At 37.6% G+C, this 20712-nt stretch overlaps 1 protein-coding gene across 7 annotated transcripts in view; it reads left to right on the top strand.

The window, feature by feature from the left end:
* Positions 1 to 20712, top strand: part of WDR49 (WD repeat domain 49) — a gene marked incomplete at its 5' end in the record, with an annotated part of 130671 nt that overhangs the window by 35711 nt on the left and 74248 nt on the right. For 6 of the 7 annotated variants that reach the window (XR_014314317.1, XM_082741127.1, XM_082741125.1 and 3 more), the window contains 3 exons: positions 1717 to 1884; positions 3199 to 3347; positions 18212 to 18445. Coding sequence is in view for 6 of the 7 variants with exons in the window: in XM_082741127.1 (XP_082597253.1) it covers positions 1717 to 1884; positions 3199 to 3347; positions 18212 to 18445 (551 nt within the window). The remainder of the gene's footprint in view (positions 1 to 1716; positions 1885 to 3198; positions 3348 to 18211; positions 18446 to 20712) is intronic. The other variant, XM_082741128.1, reaches the window with a different exon arrangement.

Genomic DNA, 20712 nt, shown 5'->3' with positions numbered 1-20712 from the left:
TTTTATGACTAAGTGGCAAAGAGCGGAAGCATGGAAAGTGAGCATCTTAATGGAGAGACATGATCAGGTTGTCTTTTTTTCCCCTCAAAATATTATCTAAAAGTAATTTAAAAAATGTTTTTCCTCTACCAATCTTCAAACTCACTGAGAGTATTAAAAACAAATCATTTTATTTTATCAGTTCAGCCCATTCCCTCACTTGATATTTTAAAAACTTTTTCATCATAACCTTTGCTGTCTTCCAGAAGTGAGGAACACATTTTTATTTATCAGATAATTTGATTTTAAGGAAATGGCTTTCCCCTCACCTCTTCTTACTCAGACATTCTCAGGAGCTCTGGCATTCCACAATCTAATCAGATACAAGTTATATCTTGGTCTAGAAATAAAAGTGTGAATTGTTGAGCCTCTGAGATGTAACACTACAGGCCCATAAATGTCACTTGGTAGCCTGCAGATTCAAATCTAAAAGCAATACTTTGAATACCAGAGCAGAATGTAGTTTTTTATATGTTTTTCTTTATAGCCTCGAAACTGAAGATGATAGTTGGATATAATGCGGGAACACATGACAAAGTAATTTTCTGGGTGGAAATACTTTATTTTGATTGTATTGTAATGATATTATGAAATTTTCATGGAATGGAAGATATAATTATAGTGTTGTTATACACTTTAGATCTTCTAATATTGCTTCACTGAGTCAAGTTGCAATAACCCTCAGCATTTTCTGTAAACAAAGGGAGTATTTTCAGGGAGGTTGCTTCCTACGAGAACAATTGCCATCAGATTTCAGACTGTTGGGACTTCCTGTAAAGTAGCAACAGGGGAGCAGCAGGTGCTCAGAAACCTTTATGACCTGGAAATTAATTGCTCAGAGGCTCAGAGGGCTCACCTTTATAGGACCTGATCACTTCTTAGGTTTGTCCCTCCCTCTCTCCCTCCCTTCATCCTCTCTGTCTCTCTCCCCCACTTTCTCTTTTGAAAGAAAGACAGATGACAGTAAAGGATGGAGAAAAAAGGAGGAGATAAGAATACTCTTCTAGAGGATAAGAGCTAATTGCTTTTTGGAGCCAGTGGGTCTGACAGAAATGGAGAGATCCTCCTGACAAAAGGCAGCAAGATCACTTTCCTTGGTCGGGGAGTGGAATTTTGCTCCCCAGAAGATGGTGTTGGGTCATCCAGGATGATGTACGAATACATCCTACAAAAACAGTCATTTGCTTGAGTCTGGCCATGTTTGTGCCAGGCTTTGAGGTCTGGCATTCTAGACCAGTCATGACTTAAATAAACCATGGTTTGGGCATGAGCTGGACCTCGGGGAGCAGCAGATGGCTGATAAGCTCCCATTTGTCTGCTTCAGATCCATGAGGCAGAACCCAGGAATTTGGCCAGTTACTCATCTTAAATCTCCAGAATCCCATATGATTATTGTGACTAACGTTGTTTCCTGCCATGTGTTCCCACTGAAAAAAATTTCAAGGCATCCTGAGATTGGGTAAAATGTCTGAATGCAGACTTAGCTGTGACTTCTAATTTTAAATTCTTTAATGGAGGAGGGGGAGGCATTCATTAGTGAGGTATTCCCTGCACATCAGGCTGTGTGATCAAAATCTGGGTTCGTTTTTGACTTCAGGTATTAAAACAGTTCTGTTTTGGTCATGTTTTGTGAGAGACCAACTGAAGATCCTTTTCTTTCTTTCTTTTTTTTATCAGTTACTTATGATGCATCGTTAGATGCTTTCATTTCCAGTACGACCAGCAATACAAACACGGTGGTACTGGCTTGGAGAGAGAAATCAAAAAAGCATCTTAAAATGACATCCTTCAACGTTGCCGAGGGCATTCATGCTTTTGATTACCACTCTCAGCTCAATTTAATTGGTATGTAAAATAAATCATGATAACTATGAGGGCCTCATAAATAGTCTGGGATGCATATTGGTATGCAGGGAGCCACTCCACCTTGTTGCTTTATTGCCAGAGAGACTGACTCGAACAGCTCACATTTTATTGCTGAAGAATGTCTGATAATGATGCATTAGGACAAGCGGCACATAGCAACTACATGGGGGTGAAAATATGAGAAAGTGCCCCAATGTTTTTATTAGAATCTGTGGGAGTGGGGCACCTGGGTGGCTCAGTGGGTTAAGCCTCTGGCTTTGGTTCAGGCCATGGTCTCAGGGTCCTGGCATCGAGCCCCACATCAGGCTCTCTGCTCGGTGGGGACCCTGCTTCCCCTTCTCTCTCTGCTTGCCTCGCTGCCTACTTGTAATTGCTCTCTGTCAAATAAATAAATCTTAAAAAAAAAAAAAAAAGAATCTGTGGGGGTGTAAGATGGTACAGAGGAGGAAGACAGTATTGGTGCCCTGTCTGCTCTTCTGCCATCTTTCTGACATCACCAAATGCTCCACATGCCGCGGCCCCTGCTGCCCGCACTGCCACCGCCACCGGGAATGCACCTGCGCCAGAAAGGCGATGGAAGACGTTTCTCCTCTTTCAGGATACAACCTCCAGTGCTTTTTGAGCATTTTCAGATTACCTGAATTTTAGCCTAAACGAGAGTTTATTTTTTTGGATATCAAAGACTACATGTTAGCTGAAGAAATAAGCTGTAAAGTCTTCAAGGTTAACTACTTAAATTATGTGACATGTTGAAAGCTGTTAATTTGTTATATAATATCTATCTATCTATGTATTAGTTCAAGCATTGTAAAAATGAGGCATTAAAAATTAATAGGGTAGTGACAGAGAATGAACATACACGGCCTTTGGAATGGGTCAGATTAATTTAAGCCTCATTCAGTAATTGCTCATAGGAAGAATAGCGATATCAACTACTGAGGCTGAGTCCCTAAAATCTCTAATGATCATGCCTGACAATCATGGTAGAAGATACCTTGAATTTGAACTCACGAATATGCCACTATCCACCTTTCAAAGAGAATTAGAGACCTATTAGAGAAGGCTGGGTTAGCCAACTGAGTTTGAACGACCCCAATATCAACCATTTCATTGACTCATTGATTATCTCAACCCCCAGATATGTGACACACATTCATTTCAAAATAGGAATTGTGTATTGTATTCATAATGTTCTGTTATACATAACATTAAAATGTTCATTAAAAAAAAAAAAGAATTGTGTGGGTTGTTCGTATTACTGACATCACTTTTTGTCCTTCTAATTCTGATTAGCAACTGCTGGCATCAACAAAAAAGTTTGCCTTTGGAACCCCTATGTTGTCTCTAAGCCAGTTGGTATCCTTTGGGGTCACTCAGCCAGTGTGATAGCTGTCCAATTCTTCGCTGCAAGAAAACAACTTTTTAGCTTCTCCAAAGATAAAGTAAGTAACATTGTACATTTAATTTATTTAGTTCTTCCTCCTCAGTTCCTACCTAAATCTATCTGTGGTCCTGAATTTCTCTGAGGGTTGGTGTGGATTTTTAAAATACACTGGCTAAATACGATGGCTTCAGAAATCTATATTTGGAAAAGATATTTATGGTAACTTAAGCATAGTCCTGGGCAACTGAACAAAGTATTTCATTAAAAAACTTTAAACTGTATACTCATGGATTTAATCCTTATAACTGTATTCTTAAAAGGTTACATAGTGAGAGTTTCTAGAGTTCTCACCTATTCAATAGAAAAAACAAATGGAGATGAGGAAGTGTTGGTTGGTAATGGTAAGACATGGAAGAGGCACAGCTAATTAGCTATGGTTGCTTTGATATTGAGGAAACTCAGTGGTTTAGAAATCAAAGTTAATCCGAAGACTATTAGGTATATTAAGAACATTTCAGTTATGTATATCAGCCCATTTCTCTTTGGAGATATTTATGGGATATCTTAAATATGGTGGGGAAAAAAACACGATGCCAGAACCAGGTAGTCTTAATCTCTCATAATCTTGTCACTTGTTTCTCTGTAAAACTTTCATTTTCCATAATTCTTGATTTTATAGATCCAGGTAACATACACTAGATTTCAAGATGTTCGGTTGTAAGAGAAGGACAGCCTCTAAGACTTACAGTGAATCTGACTTTTTATTTTATTCTAAAGCAATGTGTATATATATAAAAATTAAATAGGAACTCCTCTTCTACTCCTAAGCTCCCCCCCCCCCACAAATCCTGCCAAACTTGCTTATTTTACTCTATCACCTGTTGGTAAATCTTCTCTCAATTCTGGTTGATTCCATCATCGAAATAGGTTTATCAGCCTCACCTCTCAGCTGCCACTGTTCTAATTCAAAACTTCATCTTCTTTTGCCCAAAATTTTGCAAAGTTTTTCTAACTGTCTCCCTACTTTCAGACCGGTCTGACTCTAATCTACCCCTTATCCTGCTAGTGAAGTGGTTTGTAAAAAACAAAAAACAAAAAACAAAACCCCAAAAACCAAAACCAACCGTTTTAGCACTCCATCCAATTCTCGGTCTAAATCAACTCCAGAATTCTTAAACTTTTGTACAAAGCCCTCCCTCAGTCTGTTAGCCCTACTTTATTTCCTGCTTTTCTCTTTTTTTCATTTAATGCTCCAGCCATATCGTACCTTTGGCTCTCCCCACCATGCTGCCTCCCGGCTCAGCAGCAAGCTCTTCTGTCTTTGGTTCCCTCTCCTTGATGATCAATTGGCAAATGCCTGTTTATCCTCAAAGTTTCAGACTTTTTGGAGTCTTTCACACAGACCTAGCTGTTTCCTCCTCTGCACTCCAACTGCCCTTGTATGTCTCTCATTAGAGCATGTATCCTGTTGTATCAAAGTTGTTGGTTTGCTTCCTTAACCAGAGGTGATATCTTTTCAGTTTAAATACTCGGTATCCATCGCAGTGCCTGGCACCTTGTCCTGTTTGCTTAATCGTTATTTGTTGACAGTTTGAAGTGAAGACATATTACTATGAATCTAAAGTACCAAAACATTCAGACTGAAAACTTTTTTAAATGTCTTAGTTACATTTAGTTGTTTTATTTTTTGAGATCTTTGAACACTTTGTTATAACTGCCAGTACCAAGTTTAACATAATGGGTTTTGTATACTCAAAGGTTATATATGGGCACCTGGGTGGCTCAGTGGGTTAAGCCGCTGCCTTCGGCTCAGGTCATGGTCTCGGGGTCCTGGGATCGAGTCCCGCATCGGGCTCTCTGCTCAGCGGGGAGCCTGCTTCCTCCTCTCTCTTTCTCTGCCTGCCTCTCTGCCTACTTGTGATCTCTCTCTCTGTCAAATAAATAAATAAATAAATAAAATCTTAAAAAAAAAAAGGTTATATATGTATCTCTTACTAGATTTTGAGTCCTTAAAAGCAAAAATTATTGGTTGAATTCATTTTTGTGTGTGTGTTTCCTGGGACATAGCTCATATTAATGTATACTAAACACATGTTGAATATAATATATCAAATAGTGTAATTCAACTAATTGTTGGGATTCATGAAGTTAAGGACTGTATCTTTTTTGGATTGTGCCAAACACATTCTCAATAAATCTTAAGTGATTGAGTCTTTCTAAGATATAAATATGAAAAACAAAACAAAACCAAACCAGGTATTTTATCATTATAGAATTCCATGAAAGTGTTCACTGAAAAAAATTCTTAAAGTAGGTTAGTAAATGTTTTACTCATTTTACTGAAGACTATAGCTTGGGAGACATTGTATCAGCTTGTTCTAAAGAACTGCTCCAAAGTTTGTCAGTTTACAGGGGATTTTATGTTGAGAACTACTCAACACTAGTTCTCCAAGGTATAATTGCATCAGAAGATATAATTTGTTTGGTGTAAAAATTAAGGTTTGCTGATCCCCGCATTCACTTGTGAAAGACCCCTTAGGTCATCTTAATATCTATGTTTCTATCATATATGATTTTTCAAAAATACTGCCTGTATGCTTCTGCTTACCTGGTTTTCTGATTCTTCTTGTTTTGTATTTCTCCTTGAGATCTTTTGAGTTGGTCACAGCAGGCTGACATCAGTTAACCACTGTAGTTTTAGTGCACAAAAGTTTGTTGTTGTTGTTGTTTTTTAATCACTTTAAAAGCAAGTGAGAAAAAAAAGTCATTGGAGTCAGAATGGATTGTGTATAGGTATCCTCAATGTTAAGACTACCAAGGCTCTTCCAAAGCTGTTTTATCATTCTGTTTTTCCTTTGACTTGTAAACGATTGCATTATAATAAAGTTTGTCATGCTGTCTTTTACATTAGTCTAAATCCATTTCACTTTGATAAAGGCATAGTAATCATCATCTTTATGTCTTTACAACAAACAACAGGGCTTTCTGCAATCAGGTTAAGCCTTTGCTTTATTGCTGTACAATTCTTTTGGATGTTTTATGGAATTAGGGTTAAGTTAAGGAACAGAGAAAATGAAAGAGCACATCTTTTTTTCAAAGAGCCTTTGAATGAATCATACTTTGGTCAATAAATTGCTGTATTAGAGAATTTCAGACCAAAGCAATCTAGAGCTAAATAATTTTTTCCAAAAATGATCTGAGACTCAAGTTGTTTTTTGGAAGACTGGTCTGTTACTATTTTGCAGTGATGATTAAATAAATTTTTCCCTATAGAAGTTGGCATCATACTAAATGGTAGTCCAATTGTACTTTGTTTTGCACCTTTAGACTTTCACTGATGACAAGGCCCTGCTGGGAGACAGTAACTTGGGGATTTGGAGGAGAAATTACCATGGGGAGTGGAAGGGTTTTCTTTTTTTCTTTTTCTTTCTTTCTTTCTTTGTTTTTTTTTTTTTAAGGTTTTCTTTATTTGACAGACAGATCACAAGTAGGCAGAGAGGCAGGCAGAGAGACAGAGGGGGAAGCAGGCTCCCTGATGAGCAGAGAGCCTGATGCAGGGCTCCATCGCAAGCCTCTGGGAGCATGAGCTGAGCCATCCAGGGGCCCCTGGACTGGAAGGTTTTTCAAAGCCTAGGGGAGAGCTCTCTGGGGGCTGACATTGTAAATAGTGGGCTTGATTAAGCTCTTCTGTTGCTCCTAACTCTTTCTGGGCTGTTCACCCTGATTTGGCCGCCAGAATCAGATTGCTTTGTAACAGTCCTTCTTTGGAGGTTCTGATTTTTCCCAGAGCCCAATTTCTACATTGTGGCTTCAAAGTTAGTAAGGAAAATACAAAGTGAGCCTTTTGTGTAATGACTTACCTGTTTGTCTTCCCTTTCTACATACTCTTCCTCCTCAGCTTCCCTCTGTTCATCTGGAAGCAAAGCCGTTTTCATTTTGTTTAAAATATATAAGTAAATGATTAATGCTGTTACATAAAAATTGCAAATGGGGACGCATGTAGTGCATAAAAGTGAATATTCTTTTTGTTCACTTCCCCTTCAAATCAGTTCCTCTCCCAAGAAATAGTCGTTATTAACACTTGTGCATATCTTCTCATAATTTATATTTTAATATACCATTGACCCTTGAACAACATGGGGGTTGGGGCACACAGTTGAAAAGTCATGTACAACTTTTCACTCCTTAAGAACTTAACTACCAATAGCCCACTGTTGATTAGAAGCCTTACTAATAAAATAAATAGTTGATTAACAACTATTTTATATTTTATATATTTTATGTGTGAGTCTAAAAAAAAGTCAGATGGACAAAAGACAATGCTAAGAAAATCATAAGGAAGGGAAAACACATATATAGTACTGTATTTATAAAAAAAATTCACATATGAGTGGACCAGTGCAGTTCAAGCCCATGTTGTTCAAGGGTCAACTGTATTATATATCATATACAAATAATATTATATACATATATTATATTATTATATTTTTACATATAATAAGTTATAACACAATACAATATATTACTATGTATACCATCCTATGTATGTGTACAAATACAAGGTAGTATTTATTATTAGTTTTTGGGTAAATGGTATCAAATAAGACATATTTTTCTGCAACTTGATTTTCCCTTAATAATAGCTCCTAGAGATGTTTCTGTGTGACTTTACATAGGCCTATGGTCCATCCACGTTGATTTGAATGGTAAGGTTTCAAACTTTCTGGCTAAGTAATATTCCATTGTATATATACACCACATCTTTCTCCATTCATCTGCTGATGGACATCTCGGTTCATCCCGGAGTTTGGCTACTGTGAACATTGCTTCTATAAACACTGGAATGCAGGTGCCACTACCGATCACTACATTTGTATCTTTGGGGTAAATACCCAGGAGGGCAATTGCCGGGGAATATTCTTCTTAAAGAAGCTGTTAAGATGCTGCTGATTTAGATCTAGAAACATTGTACCCATTGGTATACTCACCAAAGGTGTGTAAAGGTGCCTGTTTCTCCCATAGTCTTGTCAATAATGGATACTGTTAATGTGTTTCCCTATTTTGTGTACACGTGAATCTGATGGATAAAAAATTAGGATGAGTTTCTTTTTTCAAATCCATTTATATTCATTTATTTATTGTTTTTTGGTGCATTAGCTAATAATGAGCTAATCATGCCCTCTCTTATGAACTCTGTCTTTTTCTTATTGATTTGTAGTAGTTTGAAAAATATTTTGATTATCCTTTATTATAGATGATGCAAATATTTTACTTATTTCAAGCATATGTCTTTTAATTTTGTGTTCTTTTTCTCATTCACAAGTTTTTTTTTTTTTTTTAAAGATTTTATCTATTTATTTGTCAGAGAGAGAGAGAGAACACAAGCAGAAGGAGCATCAGGCCGAGGGAAGCAGACAGAAGGAGAAAAAGGCTCCCTGCTGAGCAAGTAGCCTGATGTGGGGCTCAATCCCAGGACTCTGAGATCATGACCTAAGCCAAAGGCAGAGGCTTCATCCACTGAGACACCCAGGCATCCCCTCATTCAAAAGTCGCTTTCTTTGTTTGTTTGTTGTTTTAAACAAATTTAAACTTTTTATGAAGTTGAGTCTAAGAAATGATTTTCTTTGTGGCTCTGGATTTTTTATCTTGCTTAAGAATGTCTTCTACAGTGGCGCCTGGGTGGCTCAGTGGGTTAAGCCTCTGCCTTTGGCTCAGGTCATGATTCCAGGGTCCTGGGATTGAGCCCCGCATCAGGCTCTCTGCTTGGTGGGGAGTCTGCCCCCCCCACCCCTGCCTGCCTCTCCACCTACTTGTGATTTTTGTCTGTCAAATAAATAAATAAAATCTTGAAAAAAAAATGTCTTCTACACTTCATTTTTATAAAAATATTCTTTATTTCTGCTAATAGTTTTTCTGTAGTTGAATAAATATAGTTTGCATTTACCTTTGTGGTTTATTTTGTGTGAAGTTTTTTTTTTTTTTTTCTACAAATGGATAGCCAAGACTATTTTTTGAATAATTTGTCTCTCCCTGGTTTGAAATGCCGTTTGTTATCATTTGAGTTGCCATATATATATGAATTTGTTTCTGGGTGTTTTATTCTTTCCATTAGTCTATTTGTCTTTTCCTACATAACATATCATTTAACTAGCATAACTTTATTGTATACATATGTGTGTGTGTGTATTTTTTTAAAGATTTTATTTATTTATTTGAGAGAGAGAGTGTGTGAACACAAGCAGGGGGAGAGGCAGAGGAAGAGGGAGAAGCAGACTCTCTGTTGAGCAGGAAGCCCAATGCGGGGCTCAATCCCAGGACCCTAGGATCATGACCTGAGCTGAAGGCAGAGGCTGAACGGACTGAGAGCCACCCAGGCCCCTATATTTTGATGGTGGGGCATTTTCTACTTCTTGTTTTCCTTTTTCAATTTTAACTATCTTCTGCATTTTATCCTTTATAAACCAAGTATATTTTAGGATCAATATTCATGTTTCATGAAAGTACTTGGGTTGAAATTTCATGAATATGATATTTGACATCTTTAAAATACTGAGAAACCACACCCTGTTTTTCTCCATTTATTCATTCTTTTAACTGTCTTTCAGAAAAAAAAAATCATGTACAAATGTCTTTCCCATTCCTTGTTCAGGTTTTTCCTACTTTTTAAAGGAGACACATTAACACATTCTTTTTTTTTTTTTTTTAGGTTTTTTTTTTTTTAATTTATTTTTTTGACAGACAGAGACCACAAGTAGGTAGAGAGGCAGAGGAAGGGAATTAGGCTCCCTGCCCAGCAGACAGCTTGACCTGGGGCTTGATCCTAGGACCCTGAGATCATGACCTGAGCTGAAAGCAGAGGCTTTAACCCACTGAGCCACCCAGGTGCCTTCATTAACATATTCTTGCATATTCTTGATTTTAATGTGAATGTTTCTAATCAGGGTGTGCCCACTTTCTATATAACCCATTCATTGAGTTTTTAATTTTAATATAGATTTTTTTTTCCAAAACATTTTTTTAACTGCCTGGTAATTTTTAATAGATTTTGGTGCTTGCTCATTTTCAGATTTTTGATTTTTAGCTCTTTAATTTCGATTTCATTATTATATGTCCTTATCCAAGAATTTCAGTATCTGGAGTCCTTAGAGATCTAAATCTGGTATTTGCTACTCGGGTGGTTCTCCCTCAGGGTGACTTGTTTCATTTTTATGTTTGGCAACCTTTTATTGTCACCTCATTTTTTTTTAATTTTTTAGTTTTTATAAACATATATTTTTATCCCCAGGGGTACAGGTCTGTGAATCACCAGGTTTACACATTCACAGCACTCACCAAAGCACATACCCTCCCCAATGTGTCACCTCATTTTTTGCTGTTGCTAAACTACTGGCATTCTGAAGACCTAAACTGAAGATTCTTTCCTCCGGAGATTTCTGTTTGTTCCTGAAGGTGGAAACAAGGATAGTTACCATCCTGAGGTATTCTCCTTGTCTGTTGTCCAGTTTTGTCTAACAGCCTAGCATTGGTGCCTCCACCTTGCTGATGATCCAAGGCTTAAGCTCCTGGTTGCAATCTCTTCATTTAGGCCTACTGTTCCCTGTTTCTATTTTAAGTTTGTTTCTTTTCTCACTTTTTTTCTTTTGGACCTGTGAAGATGGTCCACACTCCCTGAAGACCTAGCAAGGCAGTAAAAATTATGTTTATTCAGAGTTGTGTTTCTTTGAAGCAGAAAAACCCCCGATGAAAACCTAGTCTGCAATGATATTTAAACCTGAATTCTCTTGTTCTAGCTGGTTTTCACTAATTTCCTTCAAAGCTGTTGTTAGTATAAATCTTAAGTGGGAAGAAAGAAAGAAAGAAAAGAGAGAGTGAAAGAAAAGAAAAGAAGGATTTAAAACTTAAAGTGTTTAAGTTTACTTTGTAAAATAAAATAGGAATGATGATCTTTGAAAAGCAAAATTAGACAACTTTTTCTTTGAAGACAACAACAAATTCTGTTATTATTCTATTTTAGTGTTAGGTGACTAATGATAATGGCAAAAAAAAAATCCGGGTAAGTGAAATTGTTTTGATTTCCCAAGTAAATTTTGTTTTGGAAAAGGAGAGCACCTGAAATAATATGTTGGTATTAGTTAAGTCTATTAAACTTGAGTTCATTAAACTTAAATTTGTTATTCTTGAACTGGGGCATTAGTGAGATTTTTACAGAAAAATTCGTAGTGCTAGAAAACGTTTTGAATTTTTCAAGTACAGTGATAGAATACACAGACACTTAAAAGAAATCTGAGTCTTAGAGCTATATTATCTACTCATTCTTGTCGAAAAGAATGTAAAAAACAACAAGAACAGCAACAAAACAACAACAGTGAGAGAAGATCATGGTTATGGTAACAATTTAAAGATGGTTAGCATAAGAGAAGAGTTTAGTTTCCAGCCAATATTTTAGGTTTGACTTCAGTTCTGGGGAAAAAAAAAAAAAGGTGAAAATTTTTCTTAAAGGAAGCTCTGTTCTATGACTTCAGGATAAAAAACATTATCTGAATTATATAGTAGAATACTTTTGCTTGCATATATCATGTCAAACAAAATTACCTTTAAGTGTTCACCCATGATGCTTTTGTGGATTATCCAAAGGCTTCAATTCTGAAGAAACAGGCTTGTTAGTACATAAAGGAGTATTCAGGAGACCCAGTTCCATCAGTTCCTGTGATCCAATCATCTGCAAGTGGATTTTGTGGATTTCCCCAGAGAGCTGAGCTGCACTGCTGTCCTCAAGATCCCATACTGACATATACTCTCTCTCTTTTTCTTATTTCATTTTATATCTCTCCCCTCTAGGATGGCAGGAGTTAGTAGTAAGTGTTTGATGAAACCAAACAGGTCTCATTTTAATCAAGTCACCTGAGTCTGTTTTCTACCTTTCCCTTGTTTTTATATCATTATTAGGACACTATGAATCTTTTTTTCCCTCCTACTCTAAATTAAACTTGGATGTGTTGCCAATATGTAAATAATGCTCATTTGGTTTTACAAAGGTCACTGAAAACAGATTCCCTATCTATCCAAGCATCCGCCCATGTACCTACCCATCCATGAAGTTACCTATTTACAAATACAGTAGTTACAGTACAAAGTAACAGTTATATTTATGTCCTTTTCTATTGTTTAGTTTTATTATGTCTAGGTGAAATGATTCTGTCTCTTGTAAGGAGCAGGAAAAAATTCTTTTTAAAGATTTTATTTATTTATTTGAGAGAGAAAGTGAGAATACAAGTGGAAGGGAGGAGCAGGCTCCCTACTGAGCAAGAAGCCTGATGTGGGGCTTCATCCAGGACCCTGGGATCATGACCCGAACCCAACAGGCACTTAACCGACTGAGCCACCCAGGTACCCCATGGGAGCAGAAAATAGTTCTTCAGCAAAATTAGACTGAAAACATGGTGGGAGCCTACATTTCTCTAGTCAGATCTTCACAGTGCCCCTTTCTAAATTTGTTTTAATTGTTGTTTTGGAAGCTATAGATAATGGGTTGAGCAACTTTAGTACATTCTAGACGGAATTGACAGAATTTCAGAGCTGGCAGGGGCCCCTTTAGGAGAAAGGCGAGGCAATGGACAGGTAAAATCACACACCTAAGCTGACAGATCTGAGTAATATTAAAATCCAGGTGTCAGGTCTCAGTCCACTGATTTTTAGTTCTAACGTATATGAATAATTGTGTTATTAAATAGCTAACAGTTGAAACAAGGTAAAGGTTTTGCCAAAAAGTAATATGCCATTTAAATTATGTGAATAATTAAAATTCGATACTAAATCGATAAGTTTATGTACTTATTTCTCTTAATATAAAAATGGTGAGGAAATAGAAAGCCCGCCATTTCAAGAACTGGACTTAGGAAGGCTGAGCTTGGACAGACACCACAAGTTCTGAGGTATCATGATGAAAACAGAGTGTACAGTTTAGATCAAAATTTATGGAAAATATAAATTAAAAAGTGTCAATTTTCAGTTGTGATTTTTAAGCTTAGGTGTTTGTTAGTTTATGTATTCTTCCTACTATGGATAAAGAAAACCTCACTAGAAATCTGGAATGAAAATTATTATTAAATATATTTCTTTCTGAACTGTGGCCTAATTCTATCCCAGAAGTCAACCTGAGTATCAAAGAGAAGAACCCATGCTTCTCAAATGCTAACTAGATATTTAAGTTACATTTTGTCAAAAGACTTGATTAATAAAACCAAATTAATGTGAGACATTTTTCATGATTAAAAGGATAAAGACTGATTAGGAAAGAAGGGGATTACAGTTATCTGCTTTAAATCAAGCCACATGATATTACTGATTAGGCTGAGAGAAAGACTTCTTGTTCAAGGATATTAGCATTGACCTTAAAACCGTGTCGAGAAGTCAAGGTACAATGCAAAGGAAATGCTTGGGAAATTAAAAAACGAATCCCTGAGCCCCATCCTTAAAGATTCTGATTTAATAGGCTTGGCAAAAGGGCCCAAACAGGTGATTTTTAAGGCACTGCAGCTGTTTCTAATGTCAAGGTTAAGAACCACTCATACAGAATGTGGTAGTGTGGAAAAAAACTGAAAAACTTGTGGGAGGTCACATACCGTGAGGTGATTGCTAGATGACAGCCAGAACACTGTTTTGTGCATTGATGTTAATATATCAATGTTGATGCTTTCATCCTCAGCAGAGAGAAAAATCAGAGTTAAAGATGGAAGGGAACTTAATGGGATCAGGGATCAGTAATTAAGAGAGTTAGGGTTCTTTGAAGGAAGAAGGGAAAGCAGAACAAAAAACAATTTTAAGAAAAAATAATGAACATGCACATTTTGATAAAAAACATATTTCTAATTTTAATTGCTAATGACAAGAACTAACCTATCATAGACCAGAGGTTGTTACTCATATATTTTTAATTTTTTATTTAATTTATGTGACTATATGTCAATAAAATATTAAAGGCAAAATAAATTATTTGAACAACATGGTGGAAAATGATTCTGTGGAAATTATAGTCCATTAATACCATTGAGTTATTATTAATCTATATTCAACCATTCCCCAGATTATTATTCTGATGTGAAGTTAGTTTCTACTTTTTAGAAGGGAGTCCATACTAAAGAAGACAAGATTCTGAACAATGAGAGTATGACTATTATAAGAATATGAGTGTTTGAAAATGATATAGATGTGTCTAATCTTGTGGCTTTCACATTCAAAATAACAGTTTATCAATTCTATTTTTATTTAGGACACACACTCGGAAAAATATTTGCAGGTCTTAGTTCTTGTAGAATTTATATTTTTGAGGAAAAACATATTCTGGAGAGGTGCCAGAATGTTTTTTAATAAAAACAATTTAGTAATGTTTAAGAACCAGAATGAGCTCCTTAATGAAAAATTCTTGCCAAAAACCAAAAAACAAACAAAACAATTTACTTCATGAATATATATTCTTAGGATTAGAATGATTGGTAATGCTGTTTACCTGGCAGGGGTTGACTAGGTCATTTTAAGTTTGTTATAATTGTTGATCAATGGAGAAGTTACCCTATCCATCAAGCATAATTATTTATATAAGATGTTGAAGAAGTTTTATAAAATATCTTTGAGGATTATGAGATATATAATTGGGTGAATAGCCATGCAGAAGTGAGGCAAAATTTTATGGGGTTTTGTATTCTTGGACTTCATCTGAGCTAATGATCTCCATCAACGAGCCGGATAAAGACTTAGTTATTAGGTGAGGCACAATGTTCAACAAATTAAAAAAATACCTATTGACACCTACTATGTCTCGTGGGATATGTGGGCAAATCAGGAAGGGATTGTCAATATAATTGAACTAGGATTCAAGATTATATTGTCATACTTTGAAAAAGTAAGAAAAATCCTAGTCTTGGTTTAATAGATCAGATTTCTGAAGGTAGGATGGTAGACATCTGGCTTGATTATTTGTTCATGGGATTAATATTTAGAGTTTTGCACAGTCAGAACTTCAAGGTAAGAAACATTCATGATGGAATGAGTTAATGTAAAGATAAATGGTTTAAAGAAGTCACGGAACCTCTAACAGTGGTTAGAACATCCCTGAAATATTGGCTCCATTCTGAGCACCATGCTTAACATACGTCCTTGAGGACCTTAAGTGTGCATCTTATATTTTGATGAGTGGAGAGATACTGCCTTAAACTGATAATGCAGAAATTTGTGTATAAGGAGTATATTATCTGAAAGTATCACACCCAATAGGACCAGAAGAAAAAGTTTAGATTGGGGGAATGAAAAGGGAGGGAAAAAATGTAATTAACCTCTTTACTTTCAAATATAAGAGTCCTTTGAGGGGCGCCTGGGTGGCTCAGTGGGTTAAGCCGCTGCCTTCGGCTCAGGTCATGATCTCAGGGTCCTGGGATCGAGTCCCGCATTAGGCTCTCTGCTCAGCAGGGAGCCTGCTTCCCTCTCTTTCTCTCTCTGCCTGCCTCTCCATCTACTTGTGATTTCTCTCTGTCAAATAAATAAATAAAATCTTAAAAAAAAAAAAAGAGTCCTTTGATCACTATATGATATGTACACACACACACTGATATTCCTTGGTGTTAACAGAGAAATCTGTAACTCAGGAAGGTTAAAGGAAGCTATCTCCAAATAAATAAAAAATTAAAAAAAATAATTAAAAAAGACGGTCCCTGAGGAGTAGGACCTGGGGTTGAAAGGGGTGGATTGAGAATAAAGCCCTCTGGGACTATTGGATTTTGGATCACAGATAAAGGCAGCCATGGTGTTTACAGTAAACAGCGTTTGAATGGTGGTCCTCTCCAGGAGAGAAAGTGCAAACAAAGGGAGAGAACCAGGAGCCTGCCTTGGTGGAGTGAGTTCTGATAGTAAGATGGTTAAAAGGAACTGGGATCAGTTACCCCAGTCAAGACGTGGAAGAGACCTATATAGATTTAGGAGAAGACATAGAATCAAGAGGTAGAAAAGGACATCTTTGGCTGAACATACTTAAAAATACTGTAGGGATTTCTATCCTGTGGATTCCCAAGATCTGTTCATATGTATGAGGGCTATTCATGTCTATGTACCCAAAGAAATTATATGGAAAATTGTGTACATATATGGGTACATGCATTTAGGAGGCAGAGATAGACCATCATTTTGAACGTTTTATTTTCCCAAAGATTATATGATTTAAAATACATTAAGAACTGCAGGGTTGCCTGCCTTCTGGAGTTATAAACACTCACTTAAACAGAGACCATTTTTTATAGATTGTTGAGGAATAATTCTTACATTGGATAAGATAGACTGACTAATTTGAAAGAACCTCTTTGGCTCTGATATTTTGAGGGGCGCCTGGGTGGCTCAGTGGGTTAAGCCGCTGCCTTCGGCTCAGGTCATGATCTCAGGGTAACATAATAAAATGCATTTAATAATAAAACAATTACTATTATTACATGCTGATCATCATGCTAAATTCTTTTTTTTTTTAAAGATTTTATTTATTTATTAGAGAGATAGCACAAGTAGGCAGAGCAGCAGACAGAGGTAGAGGGAAAAGCGGGCTCTCTGTTGATCAGGGAGCCCAATGTGGGGCTCGATCTCAGGGCCCTGGGATCATGACCTGAGCCGAAGGGAGCTGCTTAACCGAAGGAGCCACCCAGGTGCCCCCATCATGCTAAATTCTTGACATGGAGTCTGGTTCAATCTTCATAGTGCTGGATGAGGTAGGTACTATATCAAAACCTAGAAGAGCAAAGAAACTTGCTAGAGGTCCCCCTCTAGTGAGGGACAGAACCAAGATTAGAACTCAAGAAGTCTAGTCCTAGAACTTGCCTGTTAGCATCTCTTGGAGGGATTTTTTACTGTCTTCCTTTCGACTCTCCCTCACTGCCTGTGTTGATTTTGTACCATGGCTGACAGCCGCAACATAGGCACCTGCAAAGCCACTCTTCCTGTTTTCTTCAGTGTTTGTCTCGTACCATCTGCATGTCATTTTTGTCTTGATTGTCTGTGTTTGAATAAGAATCTTATGTCTGAGGTTTATGTGAACTTGATTTCACTTAATACCGTCTTTTATTTCATACACACATACAATATATATGTATATATGTAATATGTATATAATACATGTTTTATACTATATAATGATATAATATATTCATGTGTATATATAACTATATAGAGATTATAATATATATCATATATATTAGAGAAAGAGACTGTATTACTTTTCAATTGGTAATGTGACAACCACAAACTCAGTGGCTTAAAACAACACAAATGTATTTGTGTTCTGTGGTTAGAATTCCAGCATGGGTCTCACTGAGCTAAAATCAAGGCGCTGGCAGGGCTCCTCTTTCGGAAGCTCTGGGGAAGAATCCCTTTCCTTCCCTTTTCCAGCTGCTTTGGCGCATGGCCTCCTTCCTCCATCTTCAAAGCCGGTGAAGCTAGATAGGGTCTTTCTCACATCCCATCACTCCCCTCCCCCTTATAATGACATTGGACTCACCCTTAGCATCCAGGATAATCTCTTCATCTCAAAGTCCTTAATTTATCACACCTGGAAAATCCCTTTTGCCATGCAAATAACATTCGCACTGCAGGGATGGGGACTTGGACATCTGTTGGGGGGGGATATTACTCTGCTTACCAAAAGTACATAGAGCACTCTTCACGGGACTGAGACTAAACACAGTCCTTTCCTGGGAGAGACTACAAGTGGAAAGACATTTAAATGGATAAGGAGATATAAGAAGACTATGTGCCAGGACAGAAGCATGAACAATCAGCACCATGGAGGAAACAACTGTCTGCCTGGGGTGGAGTGTGAACTAGAAACAGTTCTGGCTAAAAATTTACAATTGTTCTTGACATGTTCCTATGACTTGATCACTTTTTATCCAGGTTTTGAGACTCTGGGATATTCAGCACCAGCTGTCCATCCAGAGGATAGCTTGTTCTTTCCCCAAAAGTCAGGACTTCAGATGTCTCTTCCACTTTGATGAAGCCCATGGACGGCTTTTCATCTCATTTAATAACCAGCTTGCATTGTTGGCGATGAAAAGCGAGGCCAGCACAAGGGTGAAGAGCCACAAGAAAGCAGTCACTTGTGTTCTTTACAGTTCGGTCTTGAAGCAGGTAATGATGCTTTTCTGTCACTCTCCTGACAAGTCCCCGGGTCCAGAGGCTCATTCCTTTAATTCAGCCTACAGCAACTGAGGACACATACAGAAAAAAAAAAAAAAAAAAGATTGTGGGAAGGAAACGATTTAATAGCTATGTACTTTTCTGCAATGATGTGTGTTCAGGTGGATTTGAAGAGTGATTTCATTTGCAGCCAGGGACCACGGCGGCACAGATAGAGTTATAAGGAATTACAATATTCCAGCGAAAACAAACAAAACATGCAATGTAATTGAACTTCTGTTTGTTACTCGCTCATTTGGGTCTTGATGCCAAATGCAAGTGAACCTGGTTGTAAAATTCTATTTTATGAACGCCAGCCTCCCGTATCCCGGTGGAAAGTTCTGAAATATGCATGAAATGTAATTAGCAGAGATCCATTTTGCCAGCATATTTTACACCAGTGGCTCACAGTGGCAGCCCGGAATGTATTCATAATAAAATGATTCAGTTAAATGTGGTGCCACTTGGTATGCAGCACGAGGGTTGTTTGTCTCCCCACCACTTTAATGACACTTTGCAGCCTTTGCTTATGGGAGCACTACCTGAATGTCAATGAAGACGCCGCAGCTCCTCTGGAGCGAACAAGCAGCCCAGACCACGGGCCTTCTCAGAGGACAGGGTGAGCGGGCGTGTGGTGTCACGGAGGGAGGGAGAGGCACCAGAGGGAGCTTATCCCACTGCAGGACTCATCGTAACTGCACAGCAGGAGCCCAGCAGAGAGCCCCATAACCAGCTTGCGGCCAATTAAACAGTAACTCTGACCCATGCTTCCCTTCCCTTCTGCAGAAGCTTTTGCATTCGCGCCGAAATGAGTAGTTGGGTTTTTGCGCGAGAGGGTGGAAAGCCCTTTGTTAGTAATGAGTAGTGTGTCATGTCACTGCTTCAGACTCTCTGTTTTCTGGTTATTCTCGGAGATAAAAGTCCTTTACGAAATAATCCATTTTGAATTCCATCTGTAGGGAACATTCCCCCGGAAATGTTTTACTGAACTTTACAGAGGCAGCCGGTTAATTTCAGCTCCCTGGTGGCCAAGCCAGAGATGTTATTTATTTCCAGGAGAACATTTTTGCTAATTGAGAGTTGCAAAGTTAAGAAGCTAGATTTGTATGTAGATGTTAAGATACGATGTCGTCTGGCCATTAAATGAGCAATATTCCATGAGGGATTCAGGAGATGGGACACAAAGATGTGGAATCTAACGTTTGGGACGTGAAGACAGAGCTAAGATAGGGCAAATACATGCACGTTACAGGGAACGATGGAATATGCACATTTGGTATTAAGCTGTAGGAAGACTCACTGTGCAACTGAGTTGGGTGTTCATACTTCTACTTCTGCTGTTGAGAGCATAACTAATTAAAAACATTAATATGTATATAAAGTACATAGAGCTGTTCATTTTGTGCATAAGTGTTTCCTAACTATTAGTGGCTAAGCTACAGAGAAATACTTCAACATTGTATTGCATTTATCACTATAAAAATGTATTGCAGTTAAGAACAAAGAAAACAGTATCACCTACAGTGCCATCCACCAGTGATAATTTATCATTTCAGAATCATTAGACAAAGTAAATAAAACAGTTTTTGAACAAGTCCAGGTGCCAGGAATGAGGAAGCAGATTCATCCACTATAGTTTCTTCTTTCCAGTAGTTCAGGGAGACTCAGGCCCTGGTTTTCTTCTTGGTGCTGGTTGCCGGCAGGGGCTCATTACAGGGTTGACGGATGAGAGAAGGGAAAGCAGGCACATTAGTAACTCACAAAGGAAAAATGGAATCCAGTAAAATGAAGTAGAGATAAGAGCAAAGTGCTGTGCAGGGCAGGTCATCAGTTCTGCCTGGGGCTGGTGACAGACTACAGCCCTGAAGTCTTGTAGCAGGATTCTCTGGAGGAAGGAAGCAGTTCCAGACAGAAGTTATTATAGCATGAGCACCTTCAAAAGAGGCCTGAGCAAAAGCATGGATTTGAGGTTAAAACAGCAATTTCCACAGTGTGATCTCAGACCTGTAGGGAGACTCAGATTCTTTCAGAAAATTGGTAAGATCAAGACTGTTTTCATCATTTTATTTGTTGTTTGTTTTTGTCACTTTTTCTGTCTCATGACTGTAAGTGGAGTTTTCTAGAGGCTACGCGACGAGTGATGACATCATTGCTCTGATGGCTAAAGGAAAATATGCTTTTGTATTCCTGTGTTTTCACATTTGCTCAGTTTAAATTTC

Source organism: Mustela nivalis (genome assembly GCF_964662115.1).
Source record: "Mustela nivalis genome assembly, chromosome: 1".
Lineage (NCBI taxonomy): Eukaryota > Metazoa > Chordata > Mammalia > Carnivora > Mustelidae > Mustela > Mustela nivalis.
Note: the sequence above shows the minus strand (reverse complement) of the source record. Positions and strands in the feature narration are given on the sequence as shown.